The 23,796-nt window shown below is 34.8% G+C and overlaps 1 protein-coding gene across 1 annotated transcript in view; it reads left to right on the top strand.

Annotated features, from left to right (window-relative positions):
- Positions 1-23,602, top strand: part of LOC113512933 (open rectifier potassium channel protein 1) — a 34,995-nt gene extending 11,393 nt beyond the window's left edge. Inside the window, exons 2-6 of the mRNA XM_026896898.3 lie at positions 18,123-18,302; positions 19,053-19,174; positions 19,766-20,009; positions 20,792-21,054; positions 21,281-23,602. Coding sequence (XP_026752699.2) covers positions 18,123-18,302; positions 19,053-19,174; positions 19,766-20,009; positions 20,792-21,054; positions 21,281-23,485 — 3,014 coding nt within the window. The 3' untranslated portion in view covers positions 23,486-23,602. The remainder of the gene's footprint in view (positions 1-18,122; positions 18,303-19,052; positions 19,175-19,765; positions 20,010-20,791; positions 21,055-21,280) is intronic.
- Positions 23,603-23,796: the final 194 nt, after the last annotated feature.

The raw sequence follows: 23,796 nt of genomic DNA, 5'->3' as shown, positions 1-23,796 counted from the left end.
ATAATACTAAGTTTTTTGTGAAATGCTAGAAGAGGCTCTATTATGTTATAAAAGATATTTTGTTATGTCTTTGTTTTGTTTTTTATATAAATAAAAATATTTTGTAAACTGCACTACCTGTTTGAATGTGTACCCTAATTTGATTATGTTCATCACAGTAAACATTACAATAAAGTGGTATTTCTCGACAGATTTGGCAATGTTCACTCTGATGAACATTGGTTTCCTAGAAGGTCGCTTTTTTTTTTTATTTTTTCTATTAAATGTTAAAAGTAAAAGATATTTTGTTCCCTAACAATGTCTTCTGGTCTGACCGCCGTTTTTGTCACGTTTTTTATATAAGATAAAAATATTCTGTAAACTCGGCAAGAATGTTTGAATCAAGTCCCGCTCAAATGTCAAGACAATGTTGATTGTTTTTTTCGATGTTCATTGTCCATCAGTAAGACAGTTGATGGAAAATTCAATAAACGCCTCAAAGCTCGGTGGCATTTCTCGAATTGGCGCGAGAGGGGCGTTGGATTCTTCAATGTTCACTCTCTTGTTGTCCGTGAGTTTTTGGTAAAAATTCCATTACGGTGACCGAACACCCCCCCCTATTCGCCGGATTTGGCCCCGTGTGACTTCTTCTTGTTCCCAAAAACCAAATTTTTTTTTAAATGAGATAAAAAAAGCTATTTTTTGAGAAACCTACAACCAGAGGACTTTCAAGGAGCCTTCTCACAGTGGAAACGGCGTTGACACAAGTGCATTATGTCACAAACTTATAAATATTTACCTGAATAATTGTAAAATAAAATTTTTAAAAAACATATATATACATAAATTTTACATATATATAACACATTGAACCTCTGCCAAATTAAGGGTTAAACTATCATGGTTAATTCCTGATGAATTCATCATGATGGGCTAACTGGCCTGTTTTCATTCTCATCAATCACCCTTCACTGGTGCTCCGCCAGCGTATCCCGTTAGGGCAGGCGGGGTTACCATACCATTTTCACCCATTAAAAAAAATAAGGATTACTCCATCACTATATTAAAATAAACATGTACCTAATAAAATGCAAATTTTCTGCACCCAACTAATGTGAATTACCCACTTTTTTAACTTAAGTATTTTCTTTAACAGCTCTTTTATTTTTTTGAAGCAAACAAGAAATTAATGTCAAGTATTATAATAACAGAATACTTAGTTACTTTTAATTGAACTTCGATAAGATTTTGTTGTTTGACGACCATGTTCGTTTAGAGGTTTATCAAGCGCTTGACACAATTGGGTTGGTTTATAATGAACGATACTGAAACAATTATACTCGTATTGTACGAGTATGTAATTCACTGTTTGTCTTGTATTGTGACTTCTTGATCGAACTTCATTATATCGATTATATACAAGTAATCATCATCATCATATCAGCGTTTAACTGTCCACTGCTGAACATAAGCCTCCCCCATGGGGGGTTTGCCAGTAGTTGCCACGCTTGGCAGGCGGGTTAGCAACCGCAGTTAGGCTTTGGTGATGTTTTAGAGGTATTGCATAATGTATTTTATATATATATATATATATATATATATATATATATATATATATATATATATATATATATATATATATATATATATATATATATATATATATATATATATATATACTAAGAACTATACATGAAAATTTCTCGTATTACAATTATTATATTCGATCGCCATCTTGCTACCCTATTGCGGAATATAAAAATCGCGATTAAAAAACACGGAGTTAATTGTAAAAGCATGAAAATTCGAAGTTATATGTATTTTCCAATGCTAAATCATTGTAAAATAAAAATAAAAAAAATTGTCGAAAAAATAAAAAAAAATTTAGGGGTGGGTCACCCTAACCATTGAGGGGTATGAAAAATAGATGTTAGCCGATTCTCAGACCTACCCGATATGCACACAAAATTTCATAATAATCGGTAAAGCCGTTTTGGAGGAGATTGGTAACAAACACCGCGACACGAGAATTTTATATATTAGAGATATAGTTTTATGTAACTGTGGCACACATAATTCGTTTATATATTTTTCTTTTGTTTTTTATTGTGTATGTATTCTTTTTTTTGTGTATGCCTCTATGTCTGTTTTTATTTTTGTTCTGTAAGTAAAGCAAATATATCATATATATAGATAGCTATCTATATATTACCCGAAAAGAGTTCAATACAGTTGTACAAACAATTTTCATTGCACAATAAGTGGACTCAATCAGAATAATAATAGAAGGCATAAAATAGAAATAATTGCAGAAATACTTACCATACCGGGCAGAGTCGTGATTCGTTATAAATTAAGGGTCTATACACACACGGCTGATATAATCTGGATGAATGATGGTCTTCCGTCGTGTGATTTTTCCAAGTCACTTTTCCACGTACAACCATGCTTTGGAATCAAATTCCAGCAGCAGTAATTTTAAAACGATAATGACATCGTAACCTTTAAGAAAAGAGCATGTTTTTTAAAAGGCCGAGAGCACACCGGCAATTGCTCCGATGTTGCGGGTGCTAATGGCTGGCGATATTTACCATCAGGTGAGCCGCATGCTCGTTTGCCCCCTAACCTACGATATGAGTAACGATCCAATGCAACTAGATGGAGTACCGCTATCATGAGTTTGTACAGACAGTTTACCACAGCAGATTATTAACAAATTACTACAGTAATCAATCAACAATTAAGCGATTGAGTTGTGATTTACAGGATAGTTTACTATCTATTCTACTTGCCATGTGGTCCCGGCATATAATAGTCCACCCCTTCTTATCTCGTGGGTGTCGTAAGAACCGACTAAGGGAGGGCGAGGCATGGGCAGCAGCGTCCCTCTTAAAACATATCTAAAGCTCTGACTGCGGTCGCCAATCCACCTGCCAAGCGTGGCAACTACTAGCAAAACCTCCGTAAGGGAGAGGCTTATGTTCAGCAGTGGACAGTTAAAGGCTGATATGATGATTAGTCTATTCTACGTAAACGACAATTGAAGGTTCTGTCTGCAAAAAAAAAAACTCCAACTCCGACTCCAATTATGACAAAATCAGTTATTTTGGTTAAAAAACTAAGCTACTAAACCGATTTTGATAAAATTTCTATGGAACAAATTTGCAAGTATATCCTTTTATACAAAAAAGAATTTTCCAAATCAGTTTAGAACTGACGGAGTAAAAAAATACAGACGATATGATACCTCCTTTTTTGAAGTGGGTTGAAAACGAGATGTATAGTTTACGACAGTCACATGACTATCGAATACTACAGCTACTGTAGAAACTTGATAGCAATCTACTGTAGAAATTATCTATAAGATCTTTTAGTTGCGGTAGTGGTCTCCCGTAAGAACTTTTATTATAGATGACAGAAAGGAAAAAGTATTGGGACACTTGATACGATACGACGAACTTATGACCATTATAATAGAAAGTAAGATAGAAGGAAGGAAGGGAAAAGGAGACCAAGACATAGCTATACCAGGCAGATCAAGAAAGGAGTTGGTGTCGTGTCGTATCAAGAGGTGAAGAGACTCGCTGAAAATCGTAGTGAGTGGCAAGAGCTCCACCAACAAGAATGCAGCTCTTAAATACGATAGATAGACTGGTCTCCCAAATTGGCCAATCTTTCCCTAACGTATAAAAAATGAAATAATAGGATACGGAGCTACAAGTTGCCAGTATAAACCCATGATAGCAATGCTGGTTGAAATACCATTCTGCGCTAACTCTAATATAAGTTTACCTTTACTGTGTAACAAGAAATAGTACAAAAGATGTTCAACAGGTAATTAACGTTAATGAATGTGTAATTAAAGACGACATTTGTTTACAAGTGACTTGTACTGACAGAATGGTTATTTCGCAAACGTTAAAGCTCATAATGTCTGAAACGAATTCTTATGTAGATCGCTACAAATAATTTAGGAATGTACGAACATTTTAATAGGATATTTCAAACGTTGTTTGTGCATTGTGCAGTCGCTATGTTTGAGTTAAATTTGGAAGGAAATCGTTACTAATATTATAAATGTAAAAGTTAGTTTGTTTATTGCTTTATAGAGCCTTAACAGCTTAACTCTGAAAATTTAGATTACTTTTTGCTAGTTAGTAAAAATATTTCAGTAACACGGGCAAAGTCGCGGTTAAAAGCTAGTTTTTTTTTTTATACAACTTAGAATGGCAAACAATTCATGAAATCATCATGATTCTAAGTGAATTCATCGTTATGGTGATTATACCCCCAATAACAAGGACAAAAATATGCACTCTAGTAGTTTACATTATATAAACATAATGGCAATGGGTTGGTCACATAGCTCGAAGCATTGGCAACCAATAGAAATGAAAGATTCTTAAATGACGATCTCGTACAGGCAGACGTAGACGGCCCCACTCCCACTAGATGGAGTGACGACCTCAAATGTATTGCAGGAAATCAGTGGATGGAATTGGTTCGGGGCCATTTCTTATGCAGCCTATGCTAGGCTTTTGTTCAGCAGTGGATAGTTTTTTTTTAATGGGTTATAATGGAATGGAAACCTCGCCCGCGCTATCGGTATACACCGGCGGGGCACCAGTGAGGGATGATAGGTGAGGATGAAGCAGGTCAGTAAGTCCATCGTGACGAATTCAACAAGAATTGTTCACGATGGTTTCCAGGGGGAACCACGTGGAGGTCGACCTGATAGGGTGTATTTCTGGCAATGGGTTTATTAGACCCTATTACTAAAAATCCCTTTCTCCCAGCAGTGGATAGTTAAAGATGACGATAATAACGTTGAATATAGTCCAAAAAATATTTCCGAAAATTTCATTTCTTCCTATGTGAAGCCGGGATCGCTAGCTTCTAATAAAATCAAATCCAAATTTACTAGCCGGTACTTAAACAATACAATATGTATCATTAACCATTGTTTTACGTCATTGCGACTGACCACGTGACTAAATCACTGTTTCGCATTGCACCTACAAAAACACGTAATAATTGCTACACAGTACTATTATTACTTATACTGTGCTATCACCGTGTATTCCGATTTCCTGATGACGTACGCGTCACAGTATTCCTGATGTATGACATGTATGTCTCTGTATTGGTGATGAAATAGTTACATCATGTGATAACGTCATACAAATTTGGAAAATTCGGTTATTTACATGCTCTGAGCAGCATTCATCATCAGCTCTGAGCTCTGAGCAGTATGTGTACTGTAGATTACTTAACAGTACTTAAAGGTTAAATAGTTACCACGCTTAGCAGGCGGATTGTCAATCGCAGTTAGGTGTAGGGACGAGGGAGGAGGGTTAAATGTTTTAAGAGGAACGCTAATGCCCACCTCTCGCCTTCCCTTAATCGCTTATTACGATACCTACAGGAAAGGAAGGGATGGCCTATTCTATGCCGGAACTACACGGAACTGATTGCCTGTATTATTCAAGGATTATGTAGCATTCTAATGATGAAAAGTTTATTCATTACAAACATACAAAAAATACAAATATTTCCTCTTCATAATGTTATTGTAGATTAACAATATAGCTTCATAATAGCGTTTCACAGTTTCCTTAGTTACTTTCATTAGAACATGGATTACTTTTATACAACCAATTTACGCAACACACTCCCAGCAGCAGTATTACCGAACAAATACGACGCGACGTTGAATCTTCAAGAAAAGAGCACATTTAATCCATTTGAATATTCCAGAGTTTTAGTGCAGCATGCAGTAATACCATTAAGATATAATAGTTAGTTACTTTATGCGAAACGGTGATTTAGTCACGTGGTCAATGGTAATGACGTAAAATACATCGGCTTCTGTATATGATGAACATTAAGGAAAACCTTATAAGAATTTGATAGGGTTAGGCTACTGGAGTATCCACATGATGAATGTAATTAGAATCCATGATGTATTAGTTTTGTGGTATAAATAATTTTACTAAATGCAAATGTGGGTAATTGAAATGTAACGAAATAAATTATTTGCGGTTACTGTTACTTGGGTACATATGTAATTTCAAGCGTACAATCTAGTATATTTCGCAGCTATTTCTTATAAAAAAAAACATGGTCGCTTACAGTGCGGTTTTTTTTAATAGACGACAATGGAGTGTACTAAGTAACCTCTGCGCTTACGGTATACACTGGCGGGGCACCAGTGAGAGATTATAGGTGAAAATGAAAAGGCAGATTAGTTAGCCACCTGGAATTCAGCACGATCGTTTTCAAAGGAAACCTCCCTCCATACAGTGCGATTTGAGAGAAGCATTCTCCCACGAACGCTTAGGCTATGGAAAGAGCTCCAAAAAGAAGAGAAAAATTTTAATAAATAAATATAATATAAGTCTTTATTCAGACATTTTTTTTTAAAACAACTTATTATTTATTTAATTGCTGTTGTCTGTTTGCTTATTAGCATAATAAATAAATAATGTTAACAAAATTATAACTAAACTATATCTATACATGAGAGATATATCTCTTTTCATTTAAGAGTTTCCTCTTGTCGGTGCAACTAATTCATGCATCTTCCTCCAGCCAGCTCTATCCCAGGCCATATCCTTTATCTCCCTATACGACATGACGCCTAGTGTTTCCTTTATCTGTCCCATGTAATTAATCCTCGATCTTCCTCTTCCTCTTTTGCCCTCTACCTTTCCTTCTATTATGCTCTTAAAGTCATGTCGTATAAGGTGGCCCAGCATTTTGCCTCTTCTATTCTTTATTATTTCAATCAATGTTCTCTTCTCGTTTACTCTTTTTAGGACTTCCTCGTTCGTTAGTTTTTCTGTCCAGCTTATCCTTTCCATTCTCCTCCATGTCCACATTTCGAATGCCTCAAGCATCTAGAGAGATATATAATATAAAAAAAAAATAATATGACTACGAAGGGTTTTAATAATACCGATAGAGATAAAAAAATGTTTATTGGAAATTTTGTCTGTCTGCCTCGTATATTTGTTTTGGTATTACGCAAAAATTACTACGCCCTATTTAAAATATTATGTAAAATCTAGTATATATTTTACCAGAGAAAGTACAAAAGTAAAAGTAAAAGACTTTGTACAAAAGGCGTTTGCTTGGGCTCCTCTGTCCTATTCATATTTCTACCATGAAGCAGTTGTGTTTGCATGGCTTTGTTTTGGTTTGAAAGGTGAATACGGCAGTGAATTTACAAGGTACAAAGGAATAACACCTGAGTCCTCAGGAATGGCGACGCATGGGGGCATTATGAGCGAAACAGTATACTCTGTTATGTCCATGGTACTGCTCATGTCTATAGGCGACGGTTACCACTTTCCATCAGGTGGGCCGGCAGATTGTTTGCTATTCTAAGTTGCATAAAAAAAAATCACCATTTTATATATAAATGGTTAACTTCATTGGTTTATCATTCTTCTTCTGAAAGTAGGTGTACAAAGTAGCGTGCAAATAGCGACCTGCGCTAGTCAAATATATAATCGGTAAGCTCCACTAGAGTACAGACTAGATTACCTTATATATCCCAAGTCGGTCATGAGCGAGGTGTCATGCGAAGTAAACATATCGTATTGGTCATATACTGCGATATTATCTAGGTTTCATCTGTATTGATACCTGTGTCCATGCAAATAGATAGATAGATATATAATTCATTTGCATTACTTACAGTAAATAACAACAGACATACACAAAAAAATAAAAGATAAAAGGTATTTTTGTTATAACCTAATATCTATACTATAAGTAAATGTACAAAAGCATATATGTAGCTAAATAAATACATATACAAATAAAGCAAAATATATAAAAGTAGTAACATCCTTTTTACCTTTCTTACGTGTGCTATAGTAACACATAACGGTCACAAATCAGCTTATTCCTTTACCCTCGTAAGAGCAGAGTGAAATAGTAATAGTTATGTAGAAAACTGAGAATCTACTTATACTATAGAACGGTGTTTCTCAACGTGGGGCCCACGCCCCACAGGGGGGCAATTTTAAAGTTAAGAGGAGGTAATTAAAGAATTGATTCGAAGCGATTTGAACCCTCTTGCTCCGGGCCATTTAAATGCAATGCTACGAGTAAATATCGGTGCCAAATTTAACAAAAAAAAGTAAATAAAAAATGCTATAAATATTTATTAGATATAATTTTTGAAGCGTCCAGCGTCGTGTCCAAAGTTTAAAATTTTATGTCGTTTCTCAAACCATCCATATTTCTTTGATGAAATTGTTCAGATGCACGGATTGACAACCGCAGTTAGGCTTTAGAGATGTTTTAAGGGGGATGCTGCTGCATATACGTACATAGATACACTCCATAGACTGCGCTAATCATAAGGAATGGTTCTCAGCCACCTATATCTACTCACTCCCTGAATGGTAGACATAGTATGTATACAATGTATTCTATGTTTAGCATTTGAATTCGCTAGCAGAATACTTTTTAAATAATCGGTAATAAATATTGAACAATGTTAAATGGTTTTTGAAAATTATTGTCAATTTTCGAATTTACTTCACTTCGGTAAACAAAAGTTATGGACGCTCTTTGCTTTGACCTATCCCTTAGACACTAAAACTTAGAGGTTTCATACCGGATTTTTCTTCTATATAGTCAGAACACGTACTGTTCTACAATATTGTTTTATAACAAAAATTAACTATATCCCGCTGTGTCTGCGTGAATTGAAATAAATGTGTCCTGTTTGTTCATATTGAATGTATACGTACGTCTACCTAGTTAATTTATGTGCCAAAATTTATTAAATGACAGTAGTAGGTGTATAATTTTATCATACAATTGAGTTCATTATTAAAATGACAAATTTATCTTACAAAATAGCAAGTAGTCAATGCATATTGCATCTATGATGTGTAAATAATAACAGAGAATCATTATACTCTGTTTATTTATTATATATAAAAAAAAAAAACAATAATATTAATATATGATGATGAAACACGAATGGGACAGGGGTGCCCAGGCAAACAATTTTTGTACAAGGTCTCCTTCTGGTGGATGATGATGGAATGGTAACTCCACCTGTGCTGATGGTATACACTAGCAGGGCACCACTGAAGGATGATAAGTGAGGATGAAAAGGCAGACCACTTAGTCCACTGCGATGAATACACATGGATTTCAGCACAATGGTTTCCAGGGGGAAACACTTGAAGGTCAACCTGACAACGTATATTGCTACTAATGGGAGTGGTAGTCTGTCTTACTAACAATCCCCCCCCCTCCCCCGTTATGCATCGCAATTCCTGTGAATGTCTACATATTCTACTTTTTATACGAGTCAATTAACACATTACATGGAGGAAGTCGCTAGAAAGAACTAATAACAAATGTATTGAGCGTATAGCTTTAGAGGAAAATAATTAGAGTTCCTAGGCCTCAAGATATTTATCTGATGAAAAAATAAAAACAACCGTTTGTATGTAGTTAATACTGTACGTGTTAACTTTTAATGTTCGTCGCTACGTGATATCACTATATTCCAAGTCATTAGCTTTTGCACTTTTAAAATTATCGTTTCCTTTTACGTTTAAATAAATTATTGCTGGATAAAATGACGGCCATTTACTACTAGTTAACCAGGGGTTCTATATTACCATCAAAATGAAATTCAGAATTTTCGAACTCATTTTCGTATTTTTATTCATGTCAAAATCAAACCTATTTTAATAGTAAATGGAGTTTAACATTTTTATCGTAATAAATCCTACCATAATTAATAAGCCAAAAGGAACGATATTTTAACATCTTTAAACAGTACGCTCATTTTAACATAATATTTTTGTTTTGTTCAGCCCCGAAATTTCGGAGAACATTTCTAGGTATGCTCACTGCATATTTTATTATATTTTCATTCATTTTTCATTTAAACTAAGTTTCGTTACAAAGTGAGAAACTGAGGAGATAAACAGCTATTCTATTATACATGAAACTATTTCTCAGTTTCTTAAAATAATTCTATTAAACTTTTAGATAATTTTTCTTGCCTAAACATTTTAAATAACATTCCAAAGTCGCCAAATTACATCGTAACATAAAAATTTAAACATAACATATTCATTCGAATACATATCTTTCATATTTGTTACATACTTTTCGAAATTACTTATTATATATTAAGTATAGCATAACCGCATATATCATTAAACACATATAAAAATATATATTTTGGCAAATCCAATTGGAAAAATAACATTCCTCAAATTTTATCATTCAAATCGATCATCATATCATACCATCATATCAGCCGTTATATGTCCACTACGGAACATAGGCCTTGTGGCCTGTCATAAGGAATAGGGCTGTTGCCATGACAATTTACTATTGAGGGGATTTTGCCAGTAGTTGCTATGCTTAGGAAGCGGGTTGGCAACTGCAGTTAGTCTTTGGAGATGTTTTAAAAGGGACACTACTATCCATTCCTCGACCAATAAATTACCTTAATCGCCTCTTACACCTAAGGAAATAAAGGAATGTCCCATCCTCTGCCAGAACCATATGGCAACAGGATATTGATCCTATGTATATTGATACATAATGAACTACGTTATATATTAAAAACACAGAGAAGAATAGGTAATTATTTAAATATAAAGGGACATAAATAAATTTTATGTACTAAAGGCCTCGCAGTGGCGCCATCGTGCCGGCAATCAAAGTTTTCCGCTAAACATCAGCACATATTAGAAATAAAATTGATAATAAAAGAGAAAAAAAAGTAGTTGTGTTTGCATAGCTATGTTTCGGTTTGAAGGGTGAGATATGGCGTGAATTTACCATCACCTATAGACATGAACAGTATCACGGTCATAAAAGAGTATACCCGTGTCTGGTGAGTATACTGTGTCACCCATGACGACGCATGCGTTGCCATACTTTAGTACTATCTCTGTACCCTGTGACTTCATTGCCATATCATCCACCCTTCAAACTGAAATACACCCATGCAAACACAACTGCTTAACGGCATAAACACCAATGGGGCAAAGGTACCCAAGACTACTTCAAACTCAAAAATACAATCAAATTCAAAACCTCCTCCCTTTTTGAAGTAAGTTGAAAAGAGAAACTTCTTTTAAAGTCGCACATAATTCTTGAATTAAAAGTTGCTTGACAACTTCTTCCGTCTTCTGTTACTGTCCTCATAACATTTATCTATTGCTTTAGGAAGATAACACGAGGAAAACTCGTTTATGAGGTCAGTACAATTAATGTATGCTGATCATGTGGCGCGAATCTTATGACGGATGCATGGAAAATGCTTTTCCTCAACGTCTGGTTGATTCATTCACATTGGCAACAATTTCCACTTTAGCCATATTCCAGCTCTCTTAGATAAAGATATAAAGGTTTGTTTAAAAAGGGGACTCCCTGATTCATAGTCTCCGTTACATTCAGCTAGCAATGTCCTGACAAGTTGAACTCATGCGCATTATGGTTGATTATTGATGAATTCGTTACAATGATGAGCCAACTGACTAGAACTCATTCTCACCTATCATCACTCATTGATGCCCTACCAGTGAATATCAATAGCGCACTTTGGGTTATCATTCTATTTTCATCTCTAAGCAAATCCCTCTTAAACGAATGACAATCGAATATGTTAAAACATATATTTTCGTTAGCATAGCATAAGAAGGAAAAAGACACAATATATTGCTGTCTTGCTCTATAATTAGTATTGACGTATCTATAATAGATTCGGTTGCTGTTATTGTAGACTAGAAGAATTCGATAGACTACCTTTACAAGAAATTATTTAATTTCCTATTTAAATCGAAGATTAAAACTCATATACTTAATTAACTAGTAAATATTGCCTGCTATAAAACTTTCCCCATCTAAAAATGTGTTATGGATCTTCTTTTTAAGTAGTTTTGTATCATCGTTATCATTATCAGCCATTAACTGTTCATTCCTGAACATTGGCCTTCCCCTATTGGAGAGTTTTAGCAGTAGTTGCCACTCTTGACTGGCGGGTTGGCAACTTTACTCTGGTAAAGTTGTCAACCCGCCAGTCTCCCTCTGGGGAGACTTTGTACAAAAGTCGATTGCTTGGGTACCTCTGTCCCATTCGTGTTTCAACCGTGAAGCAGCTGTGATTGCATGGCTGTGTTTCGGTTTGAAGGGATATGGTGTGAATTTACTGGGTACAGAGGAATAACATCTGAGTCCTCAGGAATGACAACGCATGGGGGGGTATCATGGGCGAAACAGTATACTCTGTTATGTCCATGGTACTGCTCATATCTATAAGCGACGGTTACCACTTTCCATCAGGTGGACCGTCAGCTTGTTTGCCATTCTAAGTTGTATAAAAAAAAAACTGTAGTTAGACTTTGACGACGTTTTAAGCGTCCCTCTTCAAACCCAAACGCCCATGTTTCAACCATTAAGATCCCTTTGTGACCTATTATGACATCCATAGGAAAGGACCCGTAAGATATGGTCAAAAGTACACCGTGAGTACAAGATATTTTTCTGTAATAATAATAATATTTCTTTCCAGTTTCCTTAACGACAAGTAGAATAATCACTTATTCAATTTAACAGATCTAAAAGCATGGAATTCTTCAATTTGTTAAGCCGACGGAAATTTTTATACAAATATATTATAAAATGAACTGTGTAAAATAACATTGGGGACACATCGGAGATATTTCCTCGTGTGTAAACAGCGTTCGGCCTCCGCAAACTTCGAGTCGTGATTTCTAAATTAGTCCTTAATTAGAGATGTCGCCAGACTGCGGGTGACAACTAAAATACTTATACAAATATTGTATAAATATTCCAATATAGTATAAAGTGTCCGACACGAAATAAATTATCATAATTGGATGTCATCAAATGAGGAATACACGAATCATGTCAATAATTGATTGGAAGAAGGTATAGATGATCAATTGATGTAGATATAAACATATTACCTTCAATAGATAGAAACTCTTTATTGTTCCCTCCAAAACATTACGAGATAATCAAATGTACATCAAAATTAGTATTGCTATTTTTTGCAACAGACCTGGCAAAAGATGGCCTGTAATTGTGCCTATCACATCCCCATTTTTTTTTGTACTATGTATTGGATTTGAGTTCCCAAGCACTTGGGTTTGCGCTTTTGGTGTACGCTCGCGTATGCCAAGGTTTGCAGCTGGTTGACTTATAATATGGATGATGGATTTGTCACATCCCAATTTATTCATCCATTCATATCAGCGGTTATGTCCACTGCTAAACATAGACCTCTCCGTGGGAGATTTTGTCAGTAGTATTTTGGCTGGCGGATTGGCAACCGCAGTTAGGCTTTGGTGGTTTTTTAAGGGAGACACTGCTGCCTATCCCTCAACAATTAAATTCTCTTAATCACCTCTTACGATAGTTACGGGAAAGGAATTGGCTCATTCTATGCCGGGACCACACGGCACAATCACGACGTATACAAGTCGATATATCGTCATAGTCGTAGAATACTGACGGATCTTTATATGTAATCTTTGTCAGAACCGTCAGTATTCTACGACTATGACGATATATCATGTCTAAGTACGTACTAAAGTAACACGAGACTTTCCATCTTTCCATAATGGACAATAACTTGTACTGTAATTTAGTCTGTCCTCTATATTAAAAGCATTGATTACGAGTACTTGGAAAACAAATACAACACACACACAAAGCCATGCAAAAACATAATAAACAATTAAGCATTTGATTTGTGTCTCAATTACGACAACGTCAGTGCAGTCTATCACTGTGCTATTAGCAGTCATGGCATACAACTCTTACGTGGATAGATATGGTGCTACACTATGGGCTGGAACCATGATCTTGGCAGTGACTCCGGCCTTCGACCACAATGGCTCGATTCAATTGGATGTAACTCGATTTTATGTCTATTTAATGGTAATCGAACGACAATACCTGCCGCTCCTCCTTTTGAAGCGCATGTATAAAATACGTGAATGCGTTGAGGTTTAGTATTAAAAACCACTAATGGTTTCCGTAGCCACTGATTTTATGGGCTCTATAGTTATGTAATTTAAAAAATTCCTGCTTTATATTAATTTTTAAAATAATCATCCTTTCTTCTTCTTCTTATTAATATGATAGAATTGTAACCAAACGGTGTCTATATACCGAGAGATGTTTATAAAAAAAAAAGCAATATGAGGAATCTTAATAAAAACTACGTGGACTAGTTACATAGCTCAAAGAACCGACAACCGATGGGGAAGAAAGGTTCTTGAGTGGTGACCGCGTACGGGCAAACGCAGTCTAGGACGACCCCCCTCTACATAGAGTGACGACCTGAAATGCATTGCAACAACCTTTCTATCAGACAACGGTTCACCTGATATAAAAGTTTTACGTATTACTAATTGTAGAGTTTTATAAAATTTCATTACGACTGACAAGTGCTTATATAGCAACAGCAAAATTTGTTACTCAGCTCAAATTAAATTCCTAAATGAGCGAAACACGCTTATAAATAAATTTACTTGTATAAAAATATTTTTTATTTTAAACTGACTTTAAAAAAAGAGGTTTTCAATTCGGTTGTATTATTTTATGTTTGTCCTAACTCCGTCAGGTATAAACCGATTTGGAAAATTCTTTTTTTACCTGAAAGAATATACTTACTTTTTGATCTTTAATTGAAATTTTATCAAAATCGGTTCAATAGTTTACTTCTAAAATCAAAATAATTAAATAAATTTTGTCAGAATTGAAATTGTTTTGTGAAACACAATCTTAAATTATGTTTTATTCAGATATAAATACGAGGTCTGTCCGGAAAGTTCGTATAAAAGTGTTCTGGAATGCGAGAAAGAGGAGTGGGGAGGCCAGGTAAGCGCAGGACCCCTTCCTTATGTCCCTAACAATGCTTCAGTTCTGGTCTGACCGCCGTGCGGTGCGAAATCACGCCATCTGTGAAGTTACCTCTTAACGAAACCCCGTCGGCATGGAGCCCGCTTCCGTTGAAGAGCCGCGCGTCGTAATCAAGTTTCTCTCGAAACTCGGCAAGAATGGCCGTGAAATTTTTGCCGATCTCAGAACAGTTTATGGGGATGATGCTGTGAAGGAACCAACCGTCCACAAGTGGCTAAAAAGATTCAGAGAGGGCCGAGACAATGTTGATTGTTTTTTTCGATGTTCGGGGGATTGTCCATCAAGAATTCCCTCCAGGCCAGACAGTTGATGGAAAATTCTACGTCGATGTGCTCAGACGCCTCAAAGCTCGTGTGGCACGAGTTCGTCCAGAATTGGCGCGAGAGGGGCGTTGGATTCTTCACCACGACAATGCCCCTGCCCACACCTCTCTTGTTGTCCGTGAGTTTTTGAGTAAAAATTCCATTACGGTGACCGAACACCCCCCCTATTCGCCGGATTTGGCCCCGTGTGACTTCTTCTTGTTCCCAAAAACCAAATTGGTACTTCGGGGGCGGCATTTGGGGGACATAAATGAGATAAAAAAAGCTACGACGGGGCAGCTGAGAAACCTACAACCAGAGGACTTTCAAGGAGCCTTCTCACAGTGGAAACGGCGTTGGCACAAGTGCATTATGTCACAGGGGGAGTACTTTGAAGGGGATAAAATTGATTTACCTGAATAATTGTAAAATAAAATTTTTAAAAAACTTTTATACGTACTTTCCGGACAAACCTCGTAAAATCAATGATTTACTGAACTTTAGTCCCCAAGTCTGGCTTAGTTTGGGGACTAGTAGTAATGCAGCCTTTTTTCTCTTTCAATATCAATTTTATTGTACATTTTTATTTTTGTGGTGCATATATATATATATATATATATATATATATATATATATATATATATATATATATATATATATATATATATTAATTCAAAAAGAAATCTAATTATTATTAGTGATTATTTCTTGTAATTGTATATATTTATAATAAGTTTACTATTGTTATCCTTTGGAGAAAACAATAAAGAGTATCTATCTATCTAATCTCATCGAAATATACAAATATTAGGACAAATCGAATTACATGATTTAAAATAATGATGACCACGCACAGAGTACGACATTTTTTCAATAGCACGTGTTTAAAAAACAACAATCAGCTGTTTTTGCTACGTAACGAAGTGATCTGTTTTATTAGAGCGACACCGTATAATTGGTAGCAAAAACAATCTAATCTGTGTTGAATCGCGCGTAAAATTGACCCCTGTAAAAACTCGCTAAGTACACAATTACAGTAATTAATGCCCTATATTTCATTTTTTTATCGCTCATTCAAATTTTTCAATTTTTTTTTCCAAATTCTAATTCAAATCATCTTTATTCAAATAATCTTCTTTACATGTACTATAAAATCTTATTTTTTTTCAATTTACTGCAAGGTTCGAAAGGTTGTTATCTGTTGAGAAGAGCCCGCAAGAAACTCAACAGTTACTCTTATGTGTATATATTATGTGTATTTATTTAAATGTACTATGTCTAAAATTACATGGTCAGGAAAAGCCCGTGCATGATCGACATTTTTTTGTTTATTATTTTTTTTATTGGGGGAGCACCAGTGAAGGGTGATAGATGAGAATGAAAACAGGCCATCATGATGAATTCATCAGGAATTAACCATGATAGTTTCCAGGGGGAACCGCGAGGAGGTCGACCTGGTTGGGTATATTACTAGCAATGGGATTCTCAGTCTCCATTACTAACAATTCCTTTCCCCCCAATATCTATATATTGTAACTGCTATATATTACCTACCTCTATTATTTAGTAATATTACGCTATTAAATTAATTTATTATGGTACCTTTAATGATGGTTTACATTGTACTTGTAAACTAGATATTAGTTTAAACATTCTCGTCAATTCTAATAATAAAAACTCCACTCACGAACAATACACGGCGATAAATGTTTCAGTAGATATTAGCACAATGTTTACTGAAGTCGCTATTGAAACTTGGGTTACGAGTACAATTAACTCTGACGCAGTTAAGAGGTATTATTATTATATCGTTAACTGTCCACAGCTGAGCAAGCCTTCTCGTAAAGGGCATTTGGCAATAGTTGTCACGCTAGTGAGTAGGTTGGCAACTGCTGTTAGGCTTTGATGATTTGTTTTAAGAGGAACGCAGCCGCCTAGATCTGGACCGTTAAATTCCCTTAGTCGCTTCTTACAATACCGACGGAAAAGGAAGGCATGGCCCACTCTATACCGGGGCCACATGGCAAGTAGATTTTATGAAGGAGGTTTTCTCTGAAAATTATACATACATACATATCTGCACGCCCGTCTCCAATTACGGTAGGCAGAAATAATGGAACACCAAATGTTTCAATTCAAACAGGCATCTTTCGTTTTCTCTACATTCATCAATCTTTTCATACACGCTAGACGATTACGGGTACTTTTAATTTGGACTTTCTTCAGCACATCGCCTAAATGCTTTTAGTAATTGTTAAAAAAGAGTCTTAAAGATTTTTTTTTTAATTATACGTACATATTTATTATCATGTTGCAGGGAGTCAGTGGATGCAGGTGGCTCAGGACCGTTTTTTATGGCAGTCTATGGGGGAAGCTTATGTTCAGCAGTGGACGTATAATGGCTGAAATGATGATGATGATGATTTATTATCTAAGTCCTTAATCTATATTGCTACTAACTTTTTTTTAAACCGAACAGTTACTTAATTCATTTTAAAGGTAGTAGAGATCACTACTAACAATAATGCTCTTTATTGTTTTCTCCTAAGCTCCATCTTTATTTTTTTTTTTATAAAAATTAAATTTATTCATTATCAATTCGATTAATATAATCATTATCATTTCAGCCATTAACTGCCCACTGCTGAACATAAGTCTTCCTCATAACGGACGTTTTGCCAATTGCTGTCACGCTTGACAAGGCGGATTGGCAACCGCAGTTAGACTTTTAGAGATGTTTTAAGAGAGACGCTGCTACGCATCTCTCTACCATTAAGTTCCCTTAATCGTCTCTTATGACACCCACAGGAAAGGAAAGGGTGGTCTATTCTGTGCTGGGACCACATAGACACGATTGTATTACAAGTCTATCATTTTTTTTACTTTCAGATCTTTTGTACGAGAATTATGTCCCGAATGATCCAGAAAAGCAGACCAGTATATTGAACAAGCTGTCGGTGTATTGCGGGAAACCTATGTACAACTCGACAGCAGAAGAAGACGAGACTCCGTTGAAATGGGACTTTTACCATTCGTTCTTTTTCTCGTACACTGTCGTCAGTACAATTGGTAAGATTTATATATTTAATCATTATTCATGGTCATTACAACCCATGTAATCGTTGTTAGAAACAACGATTATATAGAAAATAAACATGCTTGGTGTTAGTTAAGTATTCATTTCTTAAATATTTAATTGCCATATTGTTTTTGGTATGATACATGTAAATAAACATAATATTAAAATATAAAGTTAAAGGTTTCAAGGTTAAACTGTTATTTCTTGTAATTTCTCCTCAATATATAACTTTCCGAAACAATAGTAGCATTACAAAAAATGATGATTTAATAATTTATCTATATTGATTTTATTTGAATGAAGGACATGGGTCAAAATATAATCATATTTCAACACAAAGTACTATCTCATGTTACTTGCAATAACGACTCCCTGTTATACTTTTCATACTACACTTCCCTGTATAAAGTCTTCACTCGAGAATTTTCTACCCTAAGTCATCGATTGTTTGATCGGTCGGTCCTTTGCCACTTCTGTATTTTCTATATTCAATATATAATTATAATTTTTAATCAATCATGTGTTTATTTAATATTATTTTTACTTGATCGGTTTATATTACATATTTACATTAATTAAATAAACAGATGATTGACAAACTAATAAATGATGGACAAAGAATATTTCTAGAATAGAGATATAATCAAATCTGTTTTCTCTTATTTTTAATTTTTTTTTTTAACTATAATAAGATATCGTAATAATTTTTAACTTTATAAAATGTATATTATATATTTTAGGTTATGGGAATTTGGCCCCAACAACCCATCTGTCTAGAATCCTCATGATATTCTACGCCTTGTTCGGTATCCCTATCAATGGTATCCTGCTTGCTAACCTCGGCGAATACTTTGGATTGCAGGTAATTTGCAATTTTGATTCAAGATATATTTATTACATAAATGAAATAATTACTTATATAATTCTGATCTATTTTTATGTATTTATATAACTAAATTTGTTTGTACATATACAAAGACACACAAGACTTTAATATAAAATTCCCTTTTAGTAAACTAAATCCTTTTCTTGCGTCTACATCAATTATCTATTACCGTCATCATCAGTATGTCGGGTCATAACAAAATGTGGTATTGATTGTTAGAAAATCACTTCTAGTTTTATATAATCAACCATGAAGCAATTGTGTTTCCATGGCAGTGTTTCGGTTTGAAGGGAGCAATATGGCAGTGAATTTACAGGGTATAGAAGCATAACACTTTAGTCATCAGGAATGGCAACGCGTGTAGAGTATCATGGGCGAAACAGTGTACTCTATTATGTCCGTGTTACTGCTCATATCTATAGTTGATGGTTACCATTTTTCATCAGGTGAGATGACAACTTGTTTGCCATTCTAAGTTGCATAAAAAAAAATAACAAATGTAGATTACCAATAACGTGTTATAATTTAAAAGTATAGTAATATACTGAAAGAACTTCAAATTTACAGCTAATTTCTGTTTATCGGAAATACAAACGGCGCAATGTGAAACGTGCGGACAACCTGAGCTATTGCTTCAATAACCTGGGAATGCTGGGTCAGATCTTTTTGTACCTCGTGCCTGGATTTCTGTTCTTCATCTTCTTGCCAGCCTGTTTGTTTGTGGTCTTCGAGGATGGATGGGATTTTGTAGCTGCTGTGTATTATGCATTTGTCACTCTGACTACAATTGGATTTGGTGATTTGGTTGCAGGTACTATAATTGTATTATTCTTGATTTGTCTTAATGAAGACCAGAATTAGTTGATTATTCTTGTATGAGAATTATCTATGGTCAGATGACCCCTTCCTTTCCCGTGAGTGTTGTAAGAGATGACTAAAATCAAAAGATGGACAGCAGCGTCCCTCTTAAAACATCACCAAAAGCCTAATTGCGGTTGCCAACACGCATGCCAAGCATGGCAATTAATAGTAAATTCCCTCTATATAGTGGAGGCCTATATTCAGCAGTAGACAATTAACGGCTGATATGATGATGATGATTATTATATTTTAGATTATAGAAACATCATTAATATTGTTAAATTAAAATTCAAAACCCTTTGGTAATACAGATAAAAACATATTACACCGACCGCAAGATTTATATAATTGCGATAAGAGTAAGATGATGATGATCATTCTTATCATTAAGTGTCTCGTCAGGAAAAAGTACTATTAGATGAATATCGATGTTTATATTGCTATTAAAAAGTAATATAAATACCTAGATAGAAGAAATAATATGAAACTAAGTCAATAACTTCATCGGTATAATGGGTACCTATGTGCAAAATGATAAATTTCTAAATCCAATATGAACTCAACATAAATAAATAGAATCTTAATTATTATACAAAATGTAATTTAATTTGTATAGAATTATATATATATATATATATATATATATATATATATATATATATATATATATATATATATATATATATATATATATAAAAAAAAAAAAATTCACTTTGTTTATTCTTATTCCAGGAACAGCAAATAATGGATTTCAGTATGGCCAATTCATCGCTTATGAGATATTCCTTATAATCTGGATTACTTTTGGCCTTGGATATATTGTGATGTTGCTTGGCTTTATCACTAGTGGTATGAGATCCGAACGAGTACATAGACTGGAGCAGAAATTTGCTATGCAGTTTAAATCAACGCAAAATAAAATCCTGCAAGGATTTACAAGAGATATTGCTGTCATTAGGAAGATTATTAATGAAGCTAATTTAATAAAGTTAAAGGTAAATTCTTGACCTTTATTATATGTATAATTAAATTGACTCATTAATGTTTTTATATCTAAATCGATATCCAATATTAAATATCTATACATCTCGACAAACTTTTGAATTAGTAATATTAGTAGAATATAAATGTAATCTTAAAATTAAAATAATAAACACCGCCTACTACTATTTGCAAATTAGCAACACTAAAAATATTTAAATATTTTTATTCCTATTTCAGCCTGTCTATGTAGATGAAACACCACGTTTTTATAGAAGTAAGAGCTGTCCCAATTTTACATTTGATGTAGAACCACGATTCCCTGTTACCAAAAGAAAACGCGCTAACTCCGAGAATATACAACTTACAGCTAAAGACATGCTTCGAATTCAATCTGATACAGATTTACTTGGTATCGACAAGGATAAAACATTTACTGCCTCAGCTATTGTCAAGCCTGCAGAACTACTAGCCAGAGTAGTGAATGTATTAGGAGGTTTTGAACAACCGCACCGAAATACAGGTGTACACATGTTTGATGACGAACACATTTTGGCGAGTGAAAAGCCACCAGTTTTTTCCATTGGTCAAAATATAATACCAAACTCACCTAAAAGAATAAGGGCATTGAGTATTGCGGTGCCTAATCATAGAAAAGAATCAGTATCGAAATTTGATCATGATCATACATGGACTAATGGTGATTCAGCAGAAAAATTCAGAAAAGAAGCAAATGCAAGAAGTGGTAAATTATCATTACCATCCACTATTACACCGCCAGCTGTTGAAGATTCACAACCTAGAAATTTCCTTCAACGGATTTTCCGAAAATCGAACTCAACTGAAAGTCCAGCAGAATATGTGAAAAATACGATGATAGGTCGACTAAGTAACACTCATAAAGTAAATGTGAGTGGCAAAGAAACACCTAGACGTGGTAGTATTTTTTCAAATTTCTTTTTTGGTGGACAAGACAATAAAGGAAACAACGAACTTGACGCTTATAAAGAAAAAACAAAAAGAGGACGTCATAGTATATTTCCAACATTCGACTTTCATCGTGAGGAGGATGATAACGCTGCAAAGGCGTATAAAGAGAAAACCAAAAAAGGTCGTCATAGTATTTTTCCAACATTTGATTTCTCTGAAAATGACGATGCAGAAACTGCTAGAGCATATCAACAAAAGCCTAAACGTCATAGCATATTCCCTACGTTTGATTTTAGTGAAGATGATGATGACTATCTTGCACAAAAGTATAAAGAAAATACAAGGTCTGGTAGACATAGCATTTTTCCAACGTTTGATTTTAGTGATACGGAGGACAAAGCAGCACGTGATTATAAAGAAAAAACAAAACGCGGTAGACATAGCATTTTTCCTACTTTTGATTTTAGCGATCTTACAAGTAATGACGAAGAAGATACAATAGATGAAGATGAAGTAAGAAAATATCAAAATAGAACAAAAAAAGGTCGGCTTAGTCTATTTCCAACATTTGGAAGGTCTAAAAAAGACGACGACGACACAATGCCAGAAAGTTCAGACGAACTTGTAGATTACAAGAATAAAACACGTCATGGGCGTGTAAGTTTATTTCCTACATTTGGCAAAGACCGTAAGACAAGTACTCCAGAAGAAAACTCTAACGATCTTGAAGCTAGTATAAAGCAATACCAAAAGCAAACAAAACGCGGCCGAAATAGTTTATTTGCTGGAGATATAGAACATTACCGCAACTCAACACAAGGAGGTCGTCATAGTTTATTCTCTAGTGAGTTAGAAAATTATAGAAATAAAACCAAACGGGGTCGTCCCAGTCTATTTGATCCTAACGTAAATATATCAAATCTTCCAGAATCTGAACAAGTTGAGGTATTAGAAAATACTAGTGTAGCTGATTTGCTTCGCGCATTAGCTACTATAGAAACAGTACGCGGAGATTCTGACACAACTAGCCCAGCTGGATTATTGGACTTGATAAATGAACCCGTTGCAACACCTGCTAGAAGACGTGGTTCACTTAGGCCTGATTTTGCTTTACCTACAGTTTCTACTAAAGAAGAAACTGAGGAAGCTACAGGACCACGACGCAGAAGAATATCTGCTAGAGCTGCAGCACCTCATTTCACACCAACATTAGCAACAGTTGTTGCTGGCACTGAATTACAAATAACAGCAGCCGCTGCACGAGAGAACCGTATGTCCATGTTAACGCACCCGCCTCCTCCTTATTCGGAAACTGAGACATCTACTGAAGAAGGCGTACAAAAACCTAGGGTTAGAAGATACTCTCCAGCACCTTCAGATCCAGGCAGATCTGTGGCCCCTGTACAGAGACTATTTACACGTATGCGTAATCAAACAAGTGCAGAAGAAGGAGATTCTACAAATTCTAGCTTAACTGATGTAATAGTAGACAATAACTTAAAAGACAATACGTAACCCAGTGCCTTTTTAGTACAATTTAGGTGTAAGTATTTAAATGCTTAGCTTATATTTTATCTAATAGTATTATAGTATATATAAAATATATACCGTCCACAAAAATATGTCTTTTATTTTCAACGAGATTAATTTACGCTTCGTGAAAAAAAATAAAACATGATTACTATTTTCCTATCTGATGGATTTAAATCATATTTTCTATTTCCATTAATATAAGAACAGTTAGTTTAATATAATTCACGTGTATAGGTATTCCGCCTTATTTATCAATATTAATCATTCATAACAGTCGTTAACTGTCCACTGCT

The sequence above is a fragment of the Galleria mellonella genome, unplaced genomic scaffold (assembly GCF_026898425.1).
Source record: "Galleria mellonella isolate WM207_F2 unplaced genomic scaffold, CSIRO_AGI_GalMel_v1 utg21, whole genome shotgun sequence".
NCBI lineage: Eukaryota > Metazoa > Arthropoda > Insecta > Lepidoptera > Pyralidae > Galleria > Galleria mellonella.
This window is presented reverse-complemented; position numbering and strand designations above follow the sequence as displayed.